This window comes from Pararge aegeria, chromosome 3 (assembly GCF_905163445.1).
Source record: "Pararge aegeria chromosome 3, ilParAegt1.1, whole genome shotgun sequence".
Taxonomy (NCBI): domain Eukaryota; kingdom Metazoa; phylum Arthropoda; class Insecta; order Lepidoptera; family Nymphalidae; genus Pararge; species Pararge aegeria.
The window spans coordinates 19,267,535-19,294,836 of NC_053182.1; the positions used below are offsets into that span (position 1 = coordinate 19,267,535).

Here is a 27,302-nt window from a genome sequence, read left to right on the forward strand (position 1 = left end):
AAGTATTCAAAATTCATTTATTTCAAGTAGACCCAGGTATAAGCAATTTTAAAACGTCAAGATAGTCTGTAGTGTTTCTACCACTGTTTTGGAAGGCAGATTCCACCGATAAGAGCCGGCAAGAAACTCAGCAGATTGCTCTTTTTCAACATCATTAAAAAAGCAGGGACATCGGACAAAACAATCGGCCAGCCCGTGACAATGAAAGTGGCGTTACCGATAATGCCTGTTGTATCATTTGTAGATAAATAGATTAAATAGATATACACGCGAGAAAGTTAAACGAAGTCCAGGCTTTGTTGGGTGACCTCTGCGCCCCAACCCTCCTATACACCCGATCTAGCACCAGGTAACTTTTGTTTTCCGGGATAAAAGTGAACGAAAAGGCTCGATGGAAAAAAGTTTGGTCGTCTTTTCTATGCGCTGTAGGTATTTCGTAAGGCAACTTTTGCGAAGTTATATACATTAAAATATATAAGACTGGTTCATTTTAGGGTGTCATATCCGCTAAAACAAGTTTAACCGAAATCCGCACCATAGTTCAAAATTCTACGCGAAGAAAATGGCTGTTTTTTGCCATTTCGCAACTTGACTGAATTTAATAATTTAAGTTATTTATTTTGATTGCTGTGCCTTAGTCTCGCAAAAACTTGATATGGATCGACTGATTTTAATTTTCTTATTAATTATTTGCCTAAGGAACATCTCAAAGTCACTTTTTCATTTGCCACTGGAATTCAAATTCAAAATTCATTTATTTCGAGTAGCTTTACTCTATTAACGAAACGTCAGGTCTGCATGTTTGCTGTGACTGTACAAAGTTCGGATCGGCGGAGCTGGCAAGCAATTCGGAGTACTTTAAATTTTCCTTTACGTGACACCAAGTTCATCGAGTATTAAAAAGAAAACGACTGCCGACTGGCGCAGCGGGCAGCGACCCTGCTTTCTGAGTATAAGGCCGTGGGTTCGATTCCTACTACTGGAATATGTTTTTCTATATGTATATTATAAGTGTTTATGTAAAATATTCATCAGTGATCTTAGTACCCAGAACACAAACTACTCTTACTTTGGAGCTAGATGGCGATGTGTGTATTGTCGTAGAATATTTATTTATTTATAAATAAAGACTCCGCTTTCTTTTGTATCTTACCTACTTCTTAAGGAAGTTGAACCAAAACCAATCGCCATGGCAGAGTCAAACCACTTAGTTATTTAATTAACAACACAGAGAAGGTGTAAAGACTAAAGAGTAGCAGATAGTCAGTCACGGAACACAGACAAAAGGCATTGAATCAAGTAATCGACCAGCGAGTCCGTGACAATGGAAGTGGCGTTAGCGATTATATCTAGCCACGTTCATAGATAAATAGATTAAACACACACGCGATGATGTTTAAACGCATTCCAGGCGTGTGGTCGTGAATCACGTAAATATGTTAAACAATGTGGTGGTTAGAGAAAGTTCTAGAATAAACTAACAAGGTTTCACAACTCGCAGCCTATTAACGTCAGACTGTATGACACTGACGTCGTCTCTTATAAAAGAGACGGTTTTAGAGCATAGACCACAGAATTAAGATCTTACAGAAACCGTGTGAAACGACTAATATTGAAACTTCAAAAACCAGTCCACTTTAGCATTTCTAGAACAGGCGGTTATTAACTTCATACTATTTAGCAGTTTACAGTAATTTTGTAACCTATAATGTTCTAAACGTTTACCATAAAATGCGAAAATGGAAAAAACAATTGTAAGGTAGCAACATTACGCTGGTATGAAGTGAGACGTGCGCGGGGCGTTTTTACTGTTTTTGGACACAATGCACTGCATGCATTAAAGGCATGGATGAGGGTTCAGTATGTTTTTAATTCTATGGCTCTACTACGCTGCTCTAATGTTGGTAGGCTTATCGACTATTACTACAAGTAAGTGATACTAACCGAGAACGACGGATTAACGTGCTCTCCGAGGCACGGGTGTTCACACCACTAATATCCTAACTCCGGGCTGGTACGGAAAATTCTGTTTCAGATAATACACAATACCTTTAGTATATAATTTCGATTCCAAATTTATTTATTCATGTAGACCTATCACAGGCACTTATGAAGCGTTCATACATATATGTTTACATAATTGTAAGGGGATTGTACTTAACTTCGTTCGCCAAATTAAACCTAAAGCTACGAGGGTTCCAAACGCGCCCTGATCTAAGAACAACAAAGCACACAACAAACTTAGCTGGGTTTTTTTTTTGTTATCACCATTTTACTACAATTTCCCGGTATAAAGAGTATCCATGAATTACAAGAGTCTTACAGTCAGTGGCCAAAAAGTTGCAAAAAAATGACTCGTTTTATGTCATCTGTCCACCTTGTTGGGGGTCGACCAACGCTGCGTTTACCGATGCGTGGACCTTGGAACCTAACGTCCATCGGTTCTCCGAGCTATGTGCCCCGTATATACACTTCAGCTCCGCAACTCGCTATGCTAACTCTAGGTCTTCTACGGATCTTCTCATTTCCTCACGTAGAGAAACTCCTAACATAGCTCTTTCCATCGTTACTCAGAATCAGCTAGTTTTTTTTTATTAGTCGTTGTACTTATGTTTTTGATGTGTCATGATCTGTTTTGTGTGTTAAATAATAAAAATAAATAATAGCCATGTCTGTAAGGTATGTAACAGGCGATGACGTCAAACCATTCAAGTGATTGTATATATTGAATAGGTGTAGATCTGACGTCACAAAGTGCATTTCCTACGTCAAGTAGTTTAAGACACCAGCTTAATTGCTTACCGCTTTTATCTACTTTAACGGCTGATTGGCGCAGTGGGCAGCGATCCTGCTTTCTGAGTCCAAGGCTGTGGGTTCGATTGACTGAAGAATATTTGTGTTATGCACATGTTTTTCAGTGTCTGGGTGTTTTCTGTATATAATAAGTATTTATGTATATTATTCATAAATATATTCATCAGTCGCCTGTCTCCCCATAACACAAGCTTCGCTTACTTTGGGGCTAGATGGCGATGTGTGTATTGTCATAGTATATTTATTATTTATATTGTAATCTATCACTTATGAATATACTTTTTTTTTTAATTTTCAACAGTGAAATTATAAAAGAAATTTAAGAAACACGATTAAAAATTTATAAAAAAGAAATATTATGTTTTTTTGTAGAAATATTATTATGTATTTATTATTTATTGTTATTGTCTACTGTATTGTTGTTGGAAGCTAAAGAAAGATTTATTATTTCATAATTATCATCATCATCATTTTAGGATTTATAAGCATTTTCCTGATGAGGTCCTCAGATAGATAGATCGATAAATAAAGATAGATAGATAAAGTCTTTATTGCACAAATTAAAAGTAAAAATAAAAAATAGCAAAAAAAATAATATATATTTATATTTAAAATGCGCAAAGGAAAATGCCCAATAAATCCTACAATGATGAGGATGATAATTATGAAATATGTATAGTCAAAGTCAAAGTCAAAGTCAAAAATATAGTCAAGTAGGCCCATAGGTGGCACTTTTGATGCGTACAAAAGAATTACACAGTAGTGAGATGATGGCGATAACCACATTCGTAAACTTAAAACTAAAGCAATAGGTATACATATTATATATTCACTTTTAATTTGTGGAAAAAGAACCTGAGGATATATATATATATATATATATTTCCTCAGGTTCTTTTTCCATCGGAATCTAAGCCCACACTTTGTATAGTCAGTCATTTTCGCTAGGAATCATCTTACAACTTAAACTATGCTTATACGTATTTACTCTTCATAGGTTCTACTCTAGTAGAGCTTTCTGTACAGAGCTGGTCCGGGGAACTACCGCATATTGCGCTTATTTGTGCCGCTAAGCAGCGATGCTGTGTTCCAGTCTGAAGTGGTTGCCGGTGTAATTACAGGGATATGAGCAATCTCTTACAGGCAACCTCTGGCAGAAGGAACAGCTGCAAAAGAGCGGGATAGTGCAGTTATATATATTCTAAAATAAATAGACATGTAAAAACATAAATATAAAATATATAATGAACTAGCTGTACCCTGCCACGCTTCGCTGTGGCACATTGTGATTGAATGTTTGAGAAATATAGATAAAAACAATCCTTGATGCGTATTATATATCATGCTAAAATTTCAGCCCGATCGGTGCAGAACTTTTTGAGTTTTTGAAGCGTACACAAACCAACATAAGATTTTTATATATATAGATAAAGAAAAATACAAATAATATACATTAATAACGATATTTGGTCAAATTACCTACTTCACTCAAAGACAGGTAGTAAGTCTTTAAGTCGGCACAAGAGCACAATAGCCTAAAAACTGGAAGAGTAACCGAAGAACTTGGTTTTGCAAAATGGGAGTACCAGACGGTTATCGTGTCAAGATCTGAGGTCAGTATGTGAATGGGAAATATGGCGATATGAATATGATATATTGCTAGCTTCTTCTCGGTTAAAGTAACAACCAGAGACTTAACGTTTCAAAAGTGCTTATTAGGTAGGCTTACTTGAATGAATAAATAAATGAATAGACTTTTTTCCTGTACCACATAAACAATATAACAGAAAATAAGAATGCATAAAATGTTTTTTTTTTAATATTTCACGATAGGTGCTTAATGTTTGACGGCCCAGTGGCGCAGTAGGCAGCGACCCTGCTTTCTGAGTCCAAGGCCATGGGTTCGATCCCCACAACTGGAAAATGTTTGTGTGAGGAACATGAAAGTTTTTCAGTGGCTGGGTGTTTATCTGTATATTATAAGTATTTATGTGTATTATATTCATAAAATATTCATCAGCTATCTCAGTACCCATAACACAAGCTACGCTTACTTTGGGGCTAGATGGCGATGTGTGTATTGTCGTAGTATATTTATTTATTTATAGTATTTATAATGTGTCGACTCTCATGACAACTCGATTATCATGTTTATCTTTGTCCTTAGATCCAGACGATTAGCGGCGTGGTACTCGTCAGCTGGCGGCAACGGGTCCTGGAGCGGCAGATCGAGTACGGGGCAAGGCTAGGGCACGTCGTGCTCAGTCTAGCAAGGATGGAACTGAACAACTTCTACAAGAACGTGATCCCCGTTGCGGATTACTTCGATCAGAGCAACATGCTCATTGCGGTATGATAAACTATATATTTATTTGACTTTCAAAGGTCGCTTGTAGTTTTGTGGACCTGTCTGGCGCAGTTGTGAGCTCTGCGGTCATATGAGAAGAAGGTATCAAGGTTTGATGTCCGTCAGGAAATTGATGTCTGGTAAGTATCTGTTCGCTGCTAGTTATTATGCCTAGTTAGCCCACTACAATCTTAGGTTTACCATCAGGTAAGACTCCAATTACTCCAACGGTTAAATTGGGGAGAAATAAAAAAAATGGAGACATCGACATCCGAATTATTATAATGAGAAAAAAGTAAAACTTACACTGTTAAATGCATAAAAAATAATTTTGAATTAGTTAATAAAAAAAATATCTGGCCCATGAGGGGATCGAACCCGCGACCTTCGCGTTATTAGCACGACGCTCTAACCAACTGAGCTAATGGGCCGGTTGGGATAAACTCCTAAAGTTATAGTTGGGTTCATGAATGTAACGCATAGTGACAATTTAATAAAGTAGATAAAACTGCACTTATACGAGTACGATAAGCTGAATTGTTACTTTGTTTATTTGAATGCATTAATCTCAGAAATAATCAGTGGGATTACAAAAATATGTTTGTCATTAACGTTATGTAGCGGATTAATAGTTATACGCCGATTTGTCTTCAGATCAGTGTTTTATTTCCTTTACGAATAAAGGAAATAAAATACTGCATAACTATACAATCGTAATATTACGTTTAATAATTAGGCGCTAGGTCCGTTATTGCCATCTCTTAAAATAGTATTACCTTAGAGGACATTACTATATATTAATCAAATATATTATTTATTAACAATTATTCATTAAAACAATATTGCTGGTATATCTTGAAAAACAACGTCGCAATTTAGTATTTGATCACAGTATATCTGCTACTGAAATTACTTTAGAAAAAAGACGTTTTAGAAAGTAGATCAAACGTTGTTATATAAAAGAATACATAATTTAGTTGACTCCCCACTTCTCCTAAGAAATATCGATATTGTATGTCGTAGGTTAAATGCAAGACGTAAACCTCCTTTTGCGTGGGCAACATGGAAGACAAGGTATTTGGCAAATAACTTTTTATCTCGGGCATGCAATGCTTTCAACAATTTTCTTTTCGCTTTGTACTTAATCCCTAAGCAATTGTGGTTAATGTTATCGTTTATGTATAACTAAGTTGTGGAAACTTCATTGGTTTATGTGATATAAAAATACAGCATTACTCTTATGTAATAGTATCTACTGTTTGTTTCCATTAAAAAGCTAAGAAATAAATAAAAACATAGCACCCCTAAATAAAACTAAATAATTGATAAATTTCTTAATGACAAAGTTCGGAGCACCATCATCCGCATTTATCCCTCACAAGATAGGAAGAAGAGTTAAGAGTTAGATTTACCTAAATAGTGGATGTTGGAAAAGAGCAACTCCTTTGCCTCTTCCTTGTAGAATCTTTCTTCCGGTGGTAGAGTCATATAGTAAGCCTACTTGAAATTAATGATTTTTTTTAACACTGAACCGTTAGTTCTCCACGGAACTTTCGCTCTAACGAAAAAATTGGTTGCCTGTTAAGTCGGTATACGGGCGAAAGTTTTACGTGACAACGACTTTGAGTGGTAAAATAATTTTAATGTGAATATTCATTCGTATAGTAGGAAGAAGGATGAAATAATAGTAACAATTTAAAACATTTATTTATACAAAGAATTATATTTAAAACATTAATTTATACAAAGAATCTCGCACTGAATTTCATATTAACAAAATTTTATTTTTACCTTTACACATACATACATACGTATTTATATACAAATATACATACAATAACTTGCAATACATTTGCGTACAATGAAACAGCGTTTACTACAAAGGGACGCGTGCCTTTCACTTTTTATGTCTGTCTCTCTCGCTCTTAGGCGGGCTAACCATGCCCGAGTGGAAGGGACGCGTGCCTCTCACTCGCTCTCATTGTGAGCGCATAACGTGAGCGGAGCGTAACGCAGTTTCTTGAAGTGTCACCCGGTCACCCAAAAATTATTTATTTGTTATCTAAATTTCATTACAAAACAATAGGCTAAGACCTCCATTTAAGTTTGGAAAAAAACCTGTATTTGGAGGTCTCGCTCTTTCCGATATAAAGTAGATAGCCGTAAGCTATTTTTGTCCCCGGGGAAAGGATAAAAATTATTTTTCCCCACAGCTTTATCAAATCTTCCAGCATTATATATCCAAATAATATACAAGTAATAATAAACGGGGATAATAATAATAATAATAATAATAATGTTTATTTCCAAAAATCTTAAACTTCTCCTATTCCCAGTTGCCGTTGTATAAAAAAATCATCAGTTATCTTAGTACCCATAACACAAGCTACGCTTACTTTGGGGTACGAATGATGTGTGTATTGACGTAGTATATTGTCAGGGGATGTAATCGAGGGATATCCAAAAGGGATACCCAATTAACCAAGTAATCAACTAAACTGTTCATCCAAAACAAGAACAACGCTATTTTCAATGTGGCTGTAATAGTGCACTGTAAAAAAACGTAGGTCGCAAGGTCGTGGTCGCGAACGGTAGAAATTTAATCTGTCTTATTTTTTAATCTTTTTCTGTTTTTTTTTTCTTCTTTTTAATCTAATTTAATCTGTTTATTGCAAGTAATCTTTATACGGGAGCTTACGTGTAGTGATAAAAATCGATAACATATTACACTCAATAAGTACCTAGTACCACAATACACACACGCACACACACAAACTGTACGCATACACGAACACGTACATTATAAAATTGTAAGGTTTGTTGTTTTCGTTAGTTGTAACATTTTAATTTACTTTGTTTTTCAGTCTTTTTGTTATTAAGCAAACCCGGAGGTGGGCGTTAATAGCTGTAACACAGTTTTTAACTAATACAGTTGTTAGCGTTCCTTAGATTATAAGAATCCTTTTTAAATGACACAATGAAGACAATCTTTATTATAATTTTATTTTCTATCATTTATTCTTTTTAATTTGTTTTTTAAATTCTTAACAATGCTTAAAAAACACTATTAAAAATTTATAAAAAAAAAACATCCACCTTCCGCTTGCGGGGCTTTTGAATGCCCAAGCAACCGGCGGTCAGGGCTCCAGATTGAGGAACCTCCTCACAATACGCGCCGTTTCAAGGACTACTGCCTTCTGTATCCGACCCTTGATCCAACAACCAAGCGAACCCTACTTAAGATGTTGATCGAAACTTTTCGCGAGTAGACCAATAAATGAAACGACGATCGGAACAATAGCGGTCGACTCAACATTCCACATGGCGGTAATCTCGTGAGCAAAGTCCAAGTATTTAGATACTTTTTCCTTTTCAGCTTTCACAAGATTATCGTGATGTGGAATAGTAATGTCAACAATTATTGCACGGCGCACTGATCGATCGACTAGCACTATATCAAGTCTACTAGCTGTAATGAATAAATAAATAAATAAATATACTACGACAATACACACACCGCCATCTATTCCCAAAGTAAGCGTAGCTTGTGTTATGGGTACTAAGATAACTGATGAATATTTTTATGAATAATATACATATAAAGACCCAGACACTGAACAAAATTCGTGTTCTTCACACAAACATTTTCCAGTTGTGGGAATCGAACTCACGGCCTTGGACTCAGAAAGCAGGGTCGCTGCCCACTGCACCAATCGGCCGTAAGTGATAATAATTATTATATTTTATTATAATAATTAATTTTATAAATTATAAAAAAAAACAATAGAAATACAAAGACAGAAGTAGAATACAAAAGGCAGCCTTATCGCTTAGTAGCGATCTCTGCCACGCACCTTTGGATTAGGACAAGATGTGCAAGATGCAATCAATAGGACAGCAAAAACCCAAACTAGCCCAAATTGCATGTCTCAAAGTCATCATCATCAACATTGTCGTCAACCCATTACCGGTCTTCTACAGGGCGCGGTCAGAAGGAGAAGGTGTTAGGCCGTACCTAGTCTACCTCGCTGGTTCAGTAGATATAGTTTAGTTTATAGTTTTACTAGCTGTTGCCCGCGACTTCGTCTGCGTTTGATTTTGTTTGGTGATTTCATGCATTCAATTTAGTTGTAAGTCTAAAAAAATTTAAAGTATTCAGTATCGCTAAGCCTTAAATGAGGGGTTTGCTGCTATCCGCTGTGGAGTTCTGTCCTCTATCTCCAACTACATTCATCAGATCTACACAAAGTTTGGGCAAAATTAAACACATATAACCTCTATAGTACAAAAATAATGATTTAAATCGGTTATAATTTGTCGGAGTTATGGTGTAAAACCGTTAAACACTTTCATCCCCTCTCCCAAAGGAACCGAGCTTAATGTCGGGATATAAATGTCGGTATCCTATATTACTTCTAACACTTCCAAGAATATGTGTACAAAGTTTCATGAGGATCGATTAAGTAGTTCTTGCGTGAAAGCGTAACAAACAAACTTACATTGACATTTATAATATTAGTAGAGATAGGGATATAAGACAGAATTGGCACCATTATATCATTATAATCTACCTTGTAATTCTACTTTTAGAAAGTGATTGAGAATAACTAAGTAAATATCTACCTACTTATAACAAAGTGTCATTAGAATAAAATACCTATTTATTATTTCCGTAAGCAACTGACTACAAAGGAAAAACAGACAAGTTGAAAGTAATAAGTGCGTGAGAGTGTTTTTTAAATGTCATAAACACTCTTGAACCACTTTAAGTTGTTAAAAAATTTACTAAAGTTTAAAGAAAACCACTATTATTCGAGAGGGTGTAGAAAACATTTAGGGGGTGCTTGGTCAAAGTCTCTCAATCTGGTTACAGCGCCCTCACAGGGTTCCATTTCTAATGTAAACATTAGATTGACATTCTCTTTTGAGAATATAATAATTATATACGCCTGTTCACCTGAATAAGATAAGAATAAGGGATCACTCCATATGTGAGTGTGGCTTGGACGAAGGCACTGTCTCCCATATCCTCTTCTCTTGCCCTAAGCTCCTTCATCCCCTCTATGATGTTCTCCCAGCCCAAGTTCCTCGTCCTCTAAATGTTGAGTGTCTGTTAATGTCTGTTAAACACAGACATTAACAGCCCATTCTGTAGATTCTTATGTAAATATATTAAGCGTAAAAATATTAAGTTGTAAATATATATGTAAAAACCTTCCTATCACCAACCGACTAACATTGTAATTATCTATTTTTCTGTGCTGTTTTGGGATGGAAATCCACTCATAAAGGAGAAGCAAAAAAATCTGCTACTTATTTAAATGCGTCAAGATTAAAATTTGGTCTTCCTCATATTTCACCGATCATTCTCTAAAGCGCGTCTCCTCCACACCACGTGACATTGGCGAAGTAAATCTTACCCAATTGGTACCAACGCAAGCCATAAAAAATAAAATAAAAAATATGTAATCTACCTGACATTGTAATGAATAAATAAATAAAAGCAAAAAGTTTGTTAGTACTGCTACTTACTACTACTTTTTAAAACGGAATTCCGAAAACGACAACAGAAAAAAAAAACAAAAAACAGTTTTAGATTTTATTTAGTTTTTAAATAGTTTATTTTAGGTTATAGTTATGTATTAATAAAAATTGTATTACCAACAGCAAATGAACGTGCAATTTGGAAAAAGGGCACACCTCGCATATTTGACTGAATACAAGCTCTTGTTAAAAAATAATCTGAATAATATGACGGCCGAATGGCGCAGTGGGCAGCGGCACTGCTTTCTGAAAGGCCGTGGGTTTGATTCCCACAACTGGAAAATGTTTGTGTGATGAACATGAATGTTTTTCAGTGCCTGGGTGTTTATCTGTATATTATAAGTATTTATTTATATTATTCATAAAAATATTCAACAGTCATCTTAGAACCCATAACACAAGCTACGCTTACTTTAGGGGCAAATTGCTATGTGTATATTGTCGTAGTATTTATTAATTTATTATTTTATTTAATATGTATAATTTTACTAAAATTTAACATCATATATTTCTGTAAATATAATTTGCTAAGTGACCCTTAAAAGTAACTCAAAAATAATTTTCCTTTACTTTAACGAGCAGCTAGTATGCCATATTATATCAAGCACCTCCTCAAAGTTGCCCACGCCCTTTCAGACCATAACTCACAGGGGGTGTAATAAAGAAAATGTCCGTCGCCGGCAGTTGGTGTACATATTTTATAAGAAAATTGCCGGTTCAGCCTTTGTCTGCATTAATTTTGTATGTGAAATTATTGCGTTGCTTTTCTATTGTACACAACGCCGCGTAAAGGTGGCCTTCCACTGGAGCTGTGCAAGGCATCGATTCTCGATATAGCTTTTGATCCAAAAACCTCTTTAAACCCGCTGACTAAAGTATATAGGGCAAAATGTACTCACATTACGATAAAGCGGGTTTCAGAAGCGCGTTTTATATAGATTTCATTTGTTTGTTTGTTTGTACCCTATAGGCTCTACTGTACTGGAAGCTACGAAGTAACAAAAAACTTTTTCAAAAAAATTGGAGCGACTTAAGAATGCAATAATGGGTTACACCCAAAGCAAAACTGCCTATAAAATTCATTACTTTGCTTGCGCTGAGAAAACTATTCATGATACGTAAAAAGCATGTAGGTATTACATGATTTGTCTGGTGGGAGGCTTTGGTCATGGCTAGTTACCACCTTACCGACAAAGACGTTCCACGACGACCATCACCTAAAATTAGTGTTAACATGTTAGATGTATGAAAGCTTCGTAAGTGCCTGTGAGAAGGTCTACATGCATTCTTCAATAAAACATTTTTGAATTGGAATTTAAATTTAGAACAAAAGTTAAAATGCGCATGTTTGTTAAATGGTCTTACCGCTTTAAGCGATCTCCTCCAGAAAACCTTTAAGGAAAGAAGCAAATCCTTAATATTATAAATGTGAATGTAAGTTTGTTTGTTACGATTTCACGCAAAAACTACTTAACCGATCCTCATGAAACTTTGTACACATATTCTTGGAAGTGTTAAAAGTAATATAGGATACTTTTTATCCCGACATTGAGCTCGGTTTCTTTGGGAGAGGGGATGAAAATTTCTGTCGATTTTACACCATAACTCCGACAAATTATAACCGATTTAAATAATTATATTTGTACTACAGAAGTTATAATATGTGTTAATTTTGTCCAAACTTTGTGTAGATCTGAACGTGGTTGGAGCTAAGAGACAGAACTCCTAAGCGGACAGCAGCAAATCCCTCATTTAAGGCTTAGCGATACTGAATATTTTAAATTTTTTTTTTTAGAACTACAACTAAATTGAATGCCACCTCAAAAAACATAATCAAACGCAGACGAAGTCGCGGGTAACAGCTAGTAAATGATAAACGGGATAGTGCAAAAAGACGGAACCTCACAGTGGAAAGCAATCTTTAAACTAACATATAAAATGCATGTACTTGGTGTAATATTATGTCACTCAATGTAACGCAAATTGTTTATTACCATATTAGAAGCACTTAACAATTTCCGCTATTTGTAGACAATTGCTGTGAAAAAAATACTATGTAAACGCCTTGTTATCCATTTACTTACTGCGCAATTTATTTTACTACCGTAGAGTTATTATATTACTAGGTATGATAGATGTGCCCTATTTTTAAACGCTGTATTTTCTTCACCTGTATGTATGTTTGTGACAAACTCCTTTGAACTCGATTTTGATCTTCAAACGGTCGGATTTCGTTAAAACTTTGTAGATATATCGAGAGCCGATGGCAATACAATAATTCGATAAGATTATTCCATTTTTAATTTGTAACTAGATATGCCCTGCGGCTTCGCCCGCGTAAATTTCGAATGCAGCGTACTGCTACATCGTCTACACCTATAGTCATACATGAGATTTTTGACAAACATTTTTTTATCTTTCGTACCAAAAGTATATTTTTTATAAAAAGTATCACAATTAAAAAAAAATAGTATTATTATTCGCCAATAGATGTCAGGAAGTCATATTTTTCAGTTTAAATTGGGACTACCCAAACGCCACCTTTTTGTTATTTTTCTTCCAATGAAAAAACACAAATAAAATGTCATTTTCTAAAAATGAATCCTAGCTAGATCGACTTATTGCCCCCGAAACCCCCTGTATACAGTATACTAAATTTCATGAAAATCGTTGGAGCCGATTCCGAGATTCCAATTATATATATTATATCTTAATATATATAAATCTCCTGTCACGATGTTTGTCCGCGATGGACTCCTAAACTACTTAACTGATTTTTAATTAAATTGGCACAACGTGAGCAGTCTGGTCCAACTTAAGAGATAGGATAGCTTAGGTCTTTAATTATAAAATTCAAAATTCATTTATTTCAAGTAGGCCTAATATAAGCACTTTATAGTCGCAATTTTATTTTATTGCAAAATATTTGTCTATGATTAATTGACAGTCACAACTCACATGTTATATATAAATACTATTATCATTTTTTTTTTTTTTTTACTATACTCATTTAAGGCTTAGCGATACTGAATATTTTAAAAACAAAATCAAACGCAGACGAAGTCGCGGGAAACAGCTAGTTCATATATATATACAAGAATTGCTAGTTTAAAGATATAAGATATAAGTCATCTATAGTCGATGAGGCGGGCGATCTTTAGGCGATTACTCTAATATTAAAAAATTTGATGTTGAATGGTCGACCGATTAAAAAAAAAAAATAGTTTAAGATAAACAAAACATTACACTTTTATAAATAAACTAAACTAAAATTAAAATTACTTTGGTTTTATACCAAGCCTACTTCTACCATCTTACTTACTTATACCTTTCTACCATGGAACTGCGAGACACCGAAAGAATCTGCACCGTTGCGTTGTTGATATACCATCAACACGAAACGTTTTGCTCCTTCCTTTGTGATCCGCACCGCAAAGGCCTAAAATGCCCTCCGATCTTCCGTCTTCCCGGATACCTATAATCTGGGTACCTTCAAATCAAGAGCGAATAGGCATCTTCTAGGTAAGCGCGCCCCATCTTAGGTTGCATCATCACTTACCATCAAGGGTGATTTCAATCAAGGACTTGACTATATATTTAAAAAAAAGCATTTTTTTCAGTTTTTTTGAACTATTAATTTATTACAAAGTTTGCTATTTGTGCTATTTTTCTGTTGTGGCTTGTATAAATTGCGAGTGTTCTTTAATCGATGTTTTTATCCCGGATTTTAATGAAGCATCATAATTCTTTATTATCATCCACAGCAAATTGTGTACTTTTCGTAAAAAAATATATGTATGTTTGTGCGGTGTACAATAAATGTGTATTCATTCATTCATTCATTCACTGTACATTCACAGGCCTTCTCTCTCATAGGAGAGATGCTTTTAGAGCACAGACAGCAGACTTACCACGTTGCTTCAATGGGAAGCAATGTGGTCAAAGCCCACCATTGCTTTAATGATTCCTATCACATATTAGAAAATACAACTTGGACTGACATCTTATCGTGCTTTCTCTTCACGGGCATGAAGAATACTAACTTTTTAACTCCGGGCTGGAATCATAACTCAATACTAATTCGCCTGACCCGGGCATCGAACCAAAGACCTCGTGTTGCGTTGTCAAACACGGAAACCTGAAGGGGTATGGAAGTGCTTAAATCCCGTAACTTATCCCGTAAATTGTATTTAAATCCGTTCAGTAGTTTTCACGTGATGTCCGGATAGACAGACAGACAAAAATTAAATAAAAATCTGTTTTGGACTCAGTATCGATTATAAAGAATCCCCCGTCCAAAATTTTCAAAATATATATTAATTGTTCAGAAATCTTCCAGTTACAGTTTTATTATAAGTATAGATAGAGAGACCAGAGCGAGGTGCATTTTTGACATCAAAATTTCCGGATTGAAAACGCTTAAACCAATTTGTGCTACTCTCACAGACGCAAATTTATTTCGCGGCTTGCGTTGTTTTGTAGTAAAATTTTAAAATGTATCGAATTTCTTCATAAGATTCACTCATCTTCACAGAACGAAAAACAAATAAAAATCAGATATCGCTTTGCTTAGCCCACCTACCACTACCTTACCACCTACGCGTGGTGAGTCCGCGCTCTCTCCTATTTGAGAGGAGGCCAGGGAGGGGTGGATGTGTCAAGCTGTCCTGATCTCCTCCTTCTTAGCGCGGTTGGTACACGTCTGGGTGGTAAACAACGGGTTCCCCGGACGTCCACTTAAGCCAACGAGAGGGACATGCCGCTGTGGATTTTAGTTTGGGTAATCGAGTCCCACATAGTCCTGCCCAAAAGGACAGAGGTAGCCATAAAGCTTTTCCCCCACGACAAAAAAAAGCTATGCTTGCCAAACTACCATCTACTGTCACCAACCTGCCCAGCGTGGCAATTATGGACGAACCCTCAAGTTAGAAGAGTTTAAGTCCAGCAGTGACGTTTGATAGGCTATCGTCGTAACGTTCGACGGAACCCCTTAAATGTGTAACGTAAAATGACGGATACGTAACGTAACGTAATCGATATGCATCAATAAAACAACGCCGCGTCGCGTCGTTTATCGACCGCTTAATATGATAATATCACTGATGGGACGGTCAAGTACAAAGTACAATGCCAATGCCTGCTGCATTACAGACATTTGGTGCAATTATTACTTGTAAAATGGTTCTTTGAATAGCACCCACTTGCACCCACTTACTTGAGTGAAAGTGGTACAAAATGATACCTCATTGTAAAACGATTACCTTTTCTATTACCGTGGGTATTAAGTATTTTATAGCTTTATGGAGTATGAGTTCAATCCCCGGCATAACTTCGTTAAAACTTTTTCGAAGATCGTTTTTAAGTTATGTACTTTTTAAGCAATTTAATATCACTTGTTCGAAAATATGTGATTTTTTAATTCTGACGGTTCTACACGATGGAGGCGTGTGAAGTCCAGCAATATGCCCTCGGCAAACGTGGTGGTCTGCGACTACACTTCTAACCTGGACTCCGTTGCGTTGTAGTTGGCTGGTGAAATTGAATTCAAATTGCCTAATTTACATGATCCATGTATCTTTTGACCCCGAGTTAATCCACGGATAGGAGATTAAACAACCTTCGAAACAACGCACATTAGATTAAAAAAATTATAGGTAGGTACTTATTAAGGCTAAATTAAAAAAAAAAAAATTGCATTTGATTGTCCAATTATTGAGAAAAGCAAAATTTAAAATTCATTTATTTCATGGAGGCCCAGTTTATAAGCACTTTTGAAACGTCTAGTTTGTAGTGACTCTACCATGCGGGTGAGTCGATGCAGTGCATCAGGGTATATAGTGTCGGATAGTGTCAGTAGGTTGCTATGGAAGGAATGTCGAATAGCAGGCAGCAGAGAACCCACATGATGAATTTCTTAATTTGAAATATATTTTTTTAAAGAAAACACAGCTGCCTTCTGCAGTTCTATAAGAACAATGAATTTTTGAAGTAATACGGGTACTTTCTGACGGAAGTAACGCTTACGTTAGACGTCGGTGTAGTTTCCGCTATTTAAAAATAATAATTTGCATGGGTCGTAAGTATATGTCATATACTCCACGCTTCTTGACTTATACGCTAGCTAGTGGCCAATATCATAATCAATTAGGATTATTTAATTTCAATATTTTCAAACGGATAAGTTGTGAATAGCAAAGTGAATAAAAATTCAACAGTTTCAAAAAAAAAAAAAAAAATTGCAAAGTTTTTTGAAAATCTCTAAATACACTTGTTTATTTATTACTACATTCTATAATATTACAATAACAAGGTTATATTGACATGTGCTGATCTAACCTTCAAAATTCTACTCTCAATTATTCTATTTAACAAATGAAAATATTTGTAAAATGATAAAGTGATATTAATGAATTTTAAATAGAATATAAAATAAAATAGTGTACATTAAATGAAATGGCGGAGTCCCAGGTACATTTTACTCTTTCATCAATAAAGAATACTAAAAGTTTTACTTAAATCGCGCTTAAAGGTACACGCACACACTTTCTTTTTTATTCTCCTCCTCATAGAACTCAGGGATTTATAGCTAGTTCATTAGGCAACCTTATTATTAAACTCTTTATTTGTATACCTACCCTACCACAAAATTAACATATATAAAAATATAATAAAAACAGAAACGTAAAGAAAGATGTAGAATGCAAAAGGTGGCTTTATCGCTTAATAGTGATCTCTGTAGCGACCTTTGAATCAAGAAAAAAGAAAGAGGAGAATAGACAGTGGTACAAATTTTAACATTATTTTTGTTTCCTTAAATCTTTTTCATATTCTCATCTGTCTTGTATTGTTTTCGTAAATTCCTTGTGTACGATTTGCTTTATCGAAACCGCCGGAGTTGTGGAAATCAACAATCATGCTATCGTTAATAGCTTTTTAAATCTTGTCAATAATACAGAAACTTCCACAAAACTCGTTACATTGGCTTAGTATTACGTGGACTTTCAACGAAACTAGATGATAAAGTACTGTGTATTTAAGTGAATGTAATGCTTAGAACGGATCGTACGCACTTATTTGGTTTAAGTCAAGGCAACGACTATTATCTGGGCCTTAATGTACGTGTAGCTCCAATCCGTTTTAACAGGGAATAACTATGATGCAGACAGACCCTGTTATCTTTTTCAACATTATCAATATCGGCCCATTAGCTCAGTTGGTTAGAGCGTCGTGCTAATAACGCGAAGGTCGCGGGTTCGATCCCCTCATGGGCCACATTTATTATTTTAATATTTTTAAAACACTTTAATTTTATTATATTTTACTTAGACTTTTATTATATTTTACTTAACTTTAACTATTAAAATTCTACTCTCATTCAGACGAATTTATATTCATTATTACAATATTATTCCTCTTACCGCCATTTTTGGGTATGACGTGACATAGTTACTACGAGATCACAGAGTAAGACGAAATTAACGACATCTTATTTATTTATATATAAAATTGGTCTTAGTTTGTGTAGATTTAACATACCGCGAAGAAAGCCTAAGAATTGTGAGTTTTGAAATTGTTTCAGATCTAATCTAATGGTCAGGTTTCGGCCACGGCTAGCTACCCAATCTTACTTAGTGATGTGATGATGCAGTCTAAAATGGTAGCGGGCTATCCTGTAGACAATTATATTAAAAACTTTAGTCCTAACCCTTTAATCGGTTTCATACCGGTAATCCCTACTTCCCTATCCCTACTAATATTATAAATGTGAATGTAAGTTTGTTTGTTACGCTTTCATGCAAAAACGACTAAACTGATCATCACGAAACTTTGTACACATATTTCTGATTTCTGAAGGTATTATAAGTAATATACGATGCTTTTTAACCCGAAATTAAGTTTAGATCTCTCGGGAGAGAGGACGAAACTGTTTGACGATTTTACAGCAGGCTTAGCTATCCTAACTACATAAAGTGCTGCCACATTTATGAGGCACATGTCTTTCGAAAACCAAAAACAAAAGCGGACGAAGTCGCGGGCAACAGCTAGTATACTATAACGGTATCATACCGGAACGTAGATGTTCCACGTAGACAAAGTTGCTTAAAATTGCTAGTCTCTACTGATACCATAAAGAGGACAGATTTTTTTTTTTTTTCATTTGTACCAAATGCGTTTGTACTGAAAGTACTGGACCTATTTTAACAATCTCTTTACCAATCTTGATACTTCAAACTTGACACCAAACTTTGGTTTCTATTGCACTTATTATAAACTTTGAACATTCTGTGGTAACACTTGCGTTGTACACATAAGATTGGTTCTATAAGACTTAGGTGAACAGACAATTGTAATTTGTGGACACGGTCACTGTCGATGGGTCTATTCTCGAAACTGTTAAAGAATATACATATCTTGGACAAATCGTTCAGTTGGATAGAAACAGTTTCGAGAAGGAGATCGATAGAATAATACAGCTGGGCTGGGGAGCGTTCGGCAAACTCCGCCGAGTCTTCTCGTCACCCATACCGCAATGCCTGAAGACAAAAGTTTTCGATCAGTGCGTCCTGCCGGTCATGACTTACGGTGCCGAAACGTGGACACTGACAGCGAGGCTAATTCACAAACTTCAAGTCGCTCAGCGTGCTATGGAAAGAGCTATGCTTGGTATTTCTTTGAGGGATAAGATCCGTAACGAAGTGATTCGCCAAAGAACTAAAGTAACTGACATAGCCTTTCGTGTTAGCGTACTAAAGTGGCAGTGGGCTGGTCACGTTTGTCGGAGGACCGATGGACGTTGGAGTCGAAAGGTTCTCGAGTGGAGACCGCGTGTCGGTAAACGGAGTGTCGGACGCCCCGCTACTAGATGGAGCGACGACCTCCGAAAAGTGGCAGGCATCGACTGGATGAGGAAAGCCGAAAATAGGAAAAGTTGGCGCTGCTTGAAAGAGGCCTATGTTCAGCAGTGGACGCACAATGGCTGATGATGATGATGATGATGATTAAAATGTTTAACTTTGTTGAGTCCAAGGCTGTGGGTTCGATTTCCACACCTGGCAAACGTTTGTGTGATGAACTTGAAAAATTTTCAGCTTCTGGGTGTTTATCTGTATATTATAAGCTTTTATGTATTATAAAAAAAAATCATCAACCTTAACTTTGGAGTTAGTTTTGGAGTTTTGAGATGGAGATGTGTGTATTGCCGTTATATTATATTTATTAATTTACGTAGAACATGCGTAGCTGGTTGCTACGCATTTTGTTATCGAAACTAATCAGGCAAGGGTTCAGTAAACTTCCATACCCTTTTTAGGAACATTGTACAATTACATTTACTATCCTTTTCCTTTTCTTCTCTGTAGATAAGGATAGCACTAAATCCAATCTGTCATCTGCATTTTTGGATAAGATTGATTTTACTTCAAGTGTCAAACTGCAGTGTCACTTACCTAAGGATCGATACCAAAAACTTCGATTATGACACTTCGATCACCGCTGTTATTATTGGCTAAGTCTTTGGATATCTTTGAATCCCTAAGCGTCTGAAAAATCTCTCAGAGCCTAAAGACATAACTCTTCGCCAGTGATGCCTTATGGCTCTCAAACCTAATAAGAACGATCCGATTCACTCAGCAGGTGACGGAGAGAAAGCGAGTCTACGTGATCAAATCAGGACATCCGTAGAACCTGAGCCGTAGACGATGTAGCTTAAAAAGTCGCTCCGTATTTATGACTTGAATTTATTAGTGTGTGCGACGTGTGTTTGAATTCATGTTTCATTATTTTCTTGGACCTTAATCTTTTTCTGTGGCCATAGTAATTCCAACACTTTCATTCCACACAGACCTTAAATGCTGCTGGTTATCACTGCGTTTTTTATTATAAAACTTTGTACACTTCGACAGCCGGTTGGCGCAGTGGGTAGCGACACTGCTTTCTGCGTCCAAGGCCGTGGGTTCGATTGATCGGAAAAATGTTTGTGCGATGAACATGAAAGGTTTTCAGTGTCTGGGTGTTTATCTGTATATAATAAGTATTTATGTATATTATATCTATAACATTTTCATCAGTTATCTTTGGTGGCATGCATACAGGGTATGCACAGGGAATCACTAAACGGGCAAATAATATTTTTAAAAGAATCTCCAGAACGAGTTATAAAAAACTTAAGGATAGGCTTTGTAAGAGTTATAAATAGCATACGCTTAAGTTTTATCTCATCTTGCATACCCTGTGCATACCCTCTATGCACATCACTGGCCGTATCTTAGTACCCATAACAAGCTACGCTTACTTTGGGGCTAGATGGCGATGTGTAATATCGTAGTATATTATTCACATTTCTTATTTATTTAGTTCTATAAGAGACTAAGTGTTATGGTCCTAATAACTCACGTTTGACTAATTGTAAAATCATATTAAGGAAACAAATAAATTCAAAAAAGGAATGATATAAATTCTAGGGGTGGATGCGTGGATATACTTCACTGGTGTGTGTGTGTGTGTGTGTGTGTGTGTGTGTGTGTGTGTGTGTGTGTGTTTGGCTGCAGGGACGTTGCAGGAAGTGTTCCTTGCATACCTTGCGAAGTATTGCTCTGTTTATCAGCGATGGTTTTCCACATAGGGGCCATCTGTTTGGACGGCAATTTTTACATCACTATAAAAAAGCACGTTTTAACTTCTTGCCCTTAACGGTTTCCAACCTCTAACAGCTAGGTCGTCTAAATACCCTAATTGGAACTTTATTGAAAGGACTGTTGAACTTGTTTATTTATTTAGTACAACAGATACCCCGTCGTGCTATTATCCACTTTGTGCGTGTTAATAAAGTTTCAGTTCGTCGAAACGTGAAATATGTTTGTAACGCACGATGATTCAGGAAAATCGATGAGCTACCAGTAATAATGGCCGATGTTTTTTAGTCATTATCAATACTTTTATGAAAGACTGGTGGCTTTATGTAAAGTATAAAATATTTCCCTCATGCATTGTGGATGGCAGGATCAATACGTATATATTTCAAAGAAAAAACAATCAAAAAGGTTGGGAATAAATTGCTGTACATAGGTAGATCACTAGGTAGAACTCAACGAGCAATGGAAATGACTATACTCGAAGTAAGTTAAAGTGACCAAAACAGGAATGAGGAGATCTGTAGAAGAACCGACATAGCTTTACGAGTCGGGAAGCGGAAGTGGCCATGGGCGATGGCATAACAAATTAAAAGATACATAACATATACAATAAACTTACATAAAATTACGTAAAGGTACTATTAGATTGACACAAATTTACATAAATATATAATTATATAGTATATACATGTATATATGAATTAATGAATGACTACACTTTTATTGTGATGTGACAACATAAACATATAGATTAACTGTAAAAAAATAATGGCAACCAATGGCGTAGAACACAGCTCAAGAAGAGAGGTAGTAGTGCATAAATAAACATATATGTAGTATATACCTATATATACATAAATACTTTATATATACTTAAATCAAAATTTATACTTACAGTAATTACTTAACTATAATTTATAAACTTACTGTGATAAAAGGTGGGTTTTCGGGACGACGTTCAAATAAATGAAGCGATTTTGATTCTCTTATATTCAAACGCACAGCATTACGGTTTATAATTTCCTCATTCTCCTTTTTAATCACGTAGAGGTACTCCGGGCATAGCTTTGTCATTGAGTCCTCCACAGACTGCTTACAAACTGGTGAGACATCTGCTTGGTTGCCAATTATAACTAAAAAAGAGATATATAGACTGGGACTTTTTATTATTTGACGGTCACAGCAAAACGCCACAGCAAAGCGTTGTGCTGTCGAGGACGTGCGACAAGCCAGCTGCGATGAAAAAGCGGGCGGTGAAAATTTAATGCCTTGGCCTAACCGTGACGCCGTACTCCATAATTTATACCCAAGTTTGTTGTGCGGCGGGGGTGTGGCTTGAGACCTGCATTCGGGGCGAACTGGGAAATGGGCACGGTCCATTATTTACTTGGCGATCACAATTACAGTTCTTTTCACCAAGAGTCTTTGCACATCTCAGTAAGGACGGGGAAGTCCGGTCAAGGGATGCTTTCTGCGGATGGTAGCTAGGCGCCCGCCGTAACTGTGGCATGGTCATTGGGCTAGTGGTGTCCGGGAGTTCGGAGATGGAGTGGTGGGTATATTCCCCTCCTTCACCTTATTTTCTCACTGCGTCTGCTTTGTTAACCTAAGGGAAATCCCGAGGATATGCTCTCCTGTCCGGAGGGTGATGTAGAGTTCGCATTGAGTAGGTGCCGTATATACATATACCCATGTTTTTTGATTCGTACACAAGCGGGTTGCAGGGATAGGTTATTAGAAAGAACCGTGGCTTACTTGGTAAAGCACTCACACCGCTATTATAGGAGAAATGTGGGGTCAAATCCTGTAAGTTCTAAAAATTTTTCAATATGCATTTTATATTTATTTAATTTGTAGTGAACGGGAAAATGGTTAGGATTCTTTGAAAGAAAGAAACAAAAATCGTTTTTATTATCACACATTTGTGTAAAATGTTACATTTGTGTCATAAATATGCTAAAGTAAAAAAAGTGTGACAAAGGAGCTGGCTCGGTATAGCTGCATACTAAAAATCGCAGCATTGGTTTTCCGCCAGCTCCTTATCTTCGTCGTCACTGAATCCTAACGACTAAATAATAATAAAACAATCATAAAAAGGGACAATAACATAGAATCTATATCAATATATATATATATATATATATATATATTTATATAGATTCTATGTTATATATATATATATATATAAATGTTGTGTTGGTTTGCGTACGCTTCAAAAACTCAAAAAGTTCTGCACCGATCGAGCTGAAATTTTAGCATGATATATAATACGGATCAAGGATTGTTTTTATCTATTTATCTCAACCATTCAATCACAATGTGCCACAGCGAAGCGTGGCAGGGTACAGCTAGTATAACATATATATAAATAAAAGATATTTTTTACGTTAACACTAAGCTTAATTACCTGTGAAGGACATCATAAAAAACAAAATGAAACAAATCAAAGTAAGAGGTAAATAATAAAATTACGCTTTGCTCTGTTTTAGGGGCGTCAAAGTATGTCTAAAACTGTCATTTTTAAATTAGTAACTCATACTGCTTTAAGTGATAGTAGTAAGTCCACTGATACTCCACAATACCAAGAATCTTTCAATAAAGAAATTCTAACAACCTTGTTAACTTTACGTTGAAAAATTAATTACGAACAGGTGTTTAGGTCACATTTATGGGCTTTATTAACAGGCTTTTTGGATTGGAAATACTCGTTTATAATTATCTCACCGAGTGGTCATTTTACCGGTATTCAGGATTGAATGATTGAATAAATGTGGCTTCACTGCGAAATCTTTTTTTTTATTTCACTACAAGATAGTCCTTAACTGCAATGTCACTTGTGACGTGATATGATGATGCAGTCTAAGATGGTAGCGGGCTAACCTGTTAGGGAGTATGGCAGTTATATTAAACCTGTACGGCTAGCAGGGGTAGGAGACAATTATCACCCCAGGGAAAGGATAAAAAATTAACTTCTCCCAAAGCTTTATCAACCTTTCAGAGCACAGACGCAGAAGCGGATATCCAAATAATATATGTGTATAAATAATAAACGGGGATAAACTTCTCCTGCCTGTGTTAGCCCTGTTTTTTTTGGCGAGGTGGAAAAGCGTTATTGCTACCTCCGACCCTTGGGCAGGACGGAGGTTATGTGGGACTCCCCCCTCTAAAGGGGGTATACCCGAACTAAAAACCACCACGGCATGCCTGTGCTAGCCCATATATGTATTTCCATAATGTTCCACCAATCACTTAGCCAGCGTCGTGACCAGCAAACCCTCCTCATTCTGACAGGAAAACCTAGCCCTGTAATGAAACAGTAACATATTGATTATGATGAATGGATAATATAAATTTTGTTTTACAGGTTAACGGTGAGCGGAATCCAGAAGAAGTTTACAAAGATTTTCGTGCGGCGGTGCTGCAGATATTGGGAGCAGTGGAAGAACAGAACATGAACGGAGTTGGCGTTGGAGCTCATGGTATGCCAATTAAAAAACAGCTAACTTTATTAGCCCGTGCCCACCAATAGTTACAATATATAGTTTGTTGACCTTTAATTGAAGAACATTCCCCACTTCCATTACCTCAGCTTATGTAAAGACAAAACAATCTTAAGCCCTTTGAATTAAGAATATACATAATCCTCAGCTAATATTGTGTCCAAAACTGTGAAAACTCCCCGCGCATGTCTCACTTCACATCCGCGTAATGTTGCTAAGCTCACGAACTTTCCCATTTTTTGGTAAACGTTTAGAATTAAAGGTAAAATAATTACAGTCAATTACTGTTTGGAATGCCCTTCCAGCTTCCATTTTCCCCAGTGCCTACAATATGAGTACCTTCAAATCAAGAGTGAATAGGCATCTTCTAGGCAAGCGCGCTCCACCTTAGGCTGCATCATCGCTTACCATCAGGTGTGATTGCTGTCAAGCGCTCGTCTATAAACATAAAAACAAAACTGCTCCATTAATGAATGACTAACCGCCGGTTCGAGAAACACTTCTAAACTGGGGTACTTTTTGATGCTTCAATATTAGTCGTGTACGCGGTTACTGTACGTTCTTTATTCTGGGTGTGTATTTACTTTTTTTTCTTTGGTGTACAATAAAAGTTTATTCATTCATTCAAAAGTGGGATTAAAAAGGCGGATTTAGCGCTTAGTAGCGATCTCTTCCAGGCAACCTAACAATACGTCACGTAAACAATTTTTCTGTCTGTACCAATAGCAATACCGGGCGAGGTGGTTGGCGTGGAACCGGTACCAACAAGAAACTATAACGGAAAAATAACATCACAAGACGTGGAAATTGAAGACGAACCTTTTACATCCACCATAGCACCCACCATTCCAACTATACCAGTGCATGTCGAGCCTGTACCCAAAGCAGCCTCTCTGCCTGTTACGAAGTTGCCAAGAGTCATGCCAGTGAATGGCAGAGTGGTCAGTCCCAAAGTAAGTTACAATATTTAATGATGAGCTTTCACACCAAATAAATTCTAAATTCAATTTATATAGAAAACTAGCGTACCCAGCCCGCTTCGCCGGTCTAGATTTTGCTTTTTTTTGATTTATACAATAAACTTACATCATAAAATTTTTAATTTAAGTCTCATAATATAAATCATTTATTTATCTCCGTATTCATTCTCTTCTATTCTCTTCTCGAGCGGGTCAAGATCATTAACTACACCCATGTACACCCAACAATAGAATATCATCATAGTAAATAAAAGCTGTATTTGACAGTTTGACAGTTCAAAAATAGGTGTGTTCCGATCGTCAACAAACTTTACAGGATTACTCGCCTGGTCAATCCGGAGATTCCCTGAAAGTTTCATTGAAATCAGTCCAGCCGTTTCGGAGCCTATACGGAACATACCCACACACTTTCCCTTTTATATATATAGATAGATGTAGTAATTACAAATAAAGGAGTATATACGGCGCTTGAGCAATTTAGCAGATTCGGCAGCTGCACCGGGGCCGTACTGGGTAATTAAGAAACTGCTAACGTAGGTATCAACGCAGGTTGCATCAAGCAATCTCTTATAGTTAGTCAGTTAGAAATTATTCTGAATGGTTTTAAGTAGTCCATAATAGGTGTCCCCGCTGTATCGTACCGGAACAATATATCGCATAGCGGTCAATTTAGGTCGGTAGGGTGGTAACTAACAACGACCGAAGCCTTCCACCAGACCAGACCGGAGCACTTTGATCCTTGTTCCAACCGAGAACTTAATTACGGGACCGCCATGCTGCTTACCACTTCGCTATAGGTTTCCTTAAAAGACCATGAAGTACAATGAGTATAAATGAATGTGTTCGCCTCCCCCATAGTTTTTGGTAATTCTTTTCTTTTAAAATGAAATAACCCTTATTATCTGTTATTTTCTTTACAGCCGGAAGTCATACAGGTACGCGGGACACCTACCATTCCACCGACGTTATGGGTCGTGGGCGGTCCTGGCAGCAACAAGGCAGCTCTATGCGAGGGATCCGTGTTGCAAAGAGATGGTTGGACTCATTTTAGGTTTGTAATCTTCACTCCAACTCCACTCTTATTGTCTAACACCTATGACTTAAATTACGTAATAGGTTATAAGTTACTAAATGTTTTGTAAAATCTGCTTAGGTGTTTGATCAAGTGCCTCTTTACTGCTCAATTCTTATGATACCTACTATTTGCATGTATTTAGAACCAAACGTTTGTTTAGTTGTCGCCTAGAACATGTAGAATGAGTAGTTATATCAACGACAAAGAGAGTCAACTGTTACGCCCCAAAAGGGCAACGAATAGGTGCATAGTGGAGGAGTGCAGGGGTGGGTAGGCCAGCTCAGCTTTGCTTGCGCGCCACTAATCTCAATGAGTATACAAAGCACACTTATTTTTCTAGGATGGTCCAACATCAACGTATGTTTAAAACTTTAGTGATTCATCAGTAGTTTGTGCTATTTTCTAATAACG

General features: G+C 36.4%; 1 protein-coding gene and 2 non-coding genes across 3 annotated transcripts in view; 2 read left to right on the top strand and 1 right to left on the bottom strand.

Annotated features, from left to right (window-relative positions):
- The window catches only part of LOC120637006, a 47,782-nt gene that overhangs the window by 17,144 nt on the left and 3,336 nt on the right, over positions 1 to 27,302 (top strand). The window contains exons 5-8 of the mRNA XM_039908586.1: positions 4,982 to 5,164; positions 24,701 to 24,815; positions 25,563 to 25,789; positions 26,737 to 26,867. Coding sequence (XP_039764520.1) covers positions 4,982 to 5,164; positions 24,701 to 24,815; positions 25,563 to 25,789; positions 26,737 to 26,867 — 656 coding nt within the window. The remainder of the gene's footprint in view (positions 1 to 4,981; positions 5,165 to 24,700; positions 24,816 to 25,562; positions 25,790 to 26,736; positions 26,868 to 27,302) is intronic.
- Trnai-aau lies at positions 5,519 to 5,592 on the bottom strand. The gene has a single exon. It is a non-coding gene; the product is annotated as a tRNA-Ile (tRNA).
- On the top strand, positions 17,904 to 17,977 carry Trnai-aau. Its single transcript has one exon. It is a non-coding gene; the product is annotated as a tRNA-Ile (tRNA).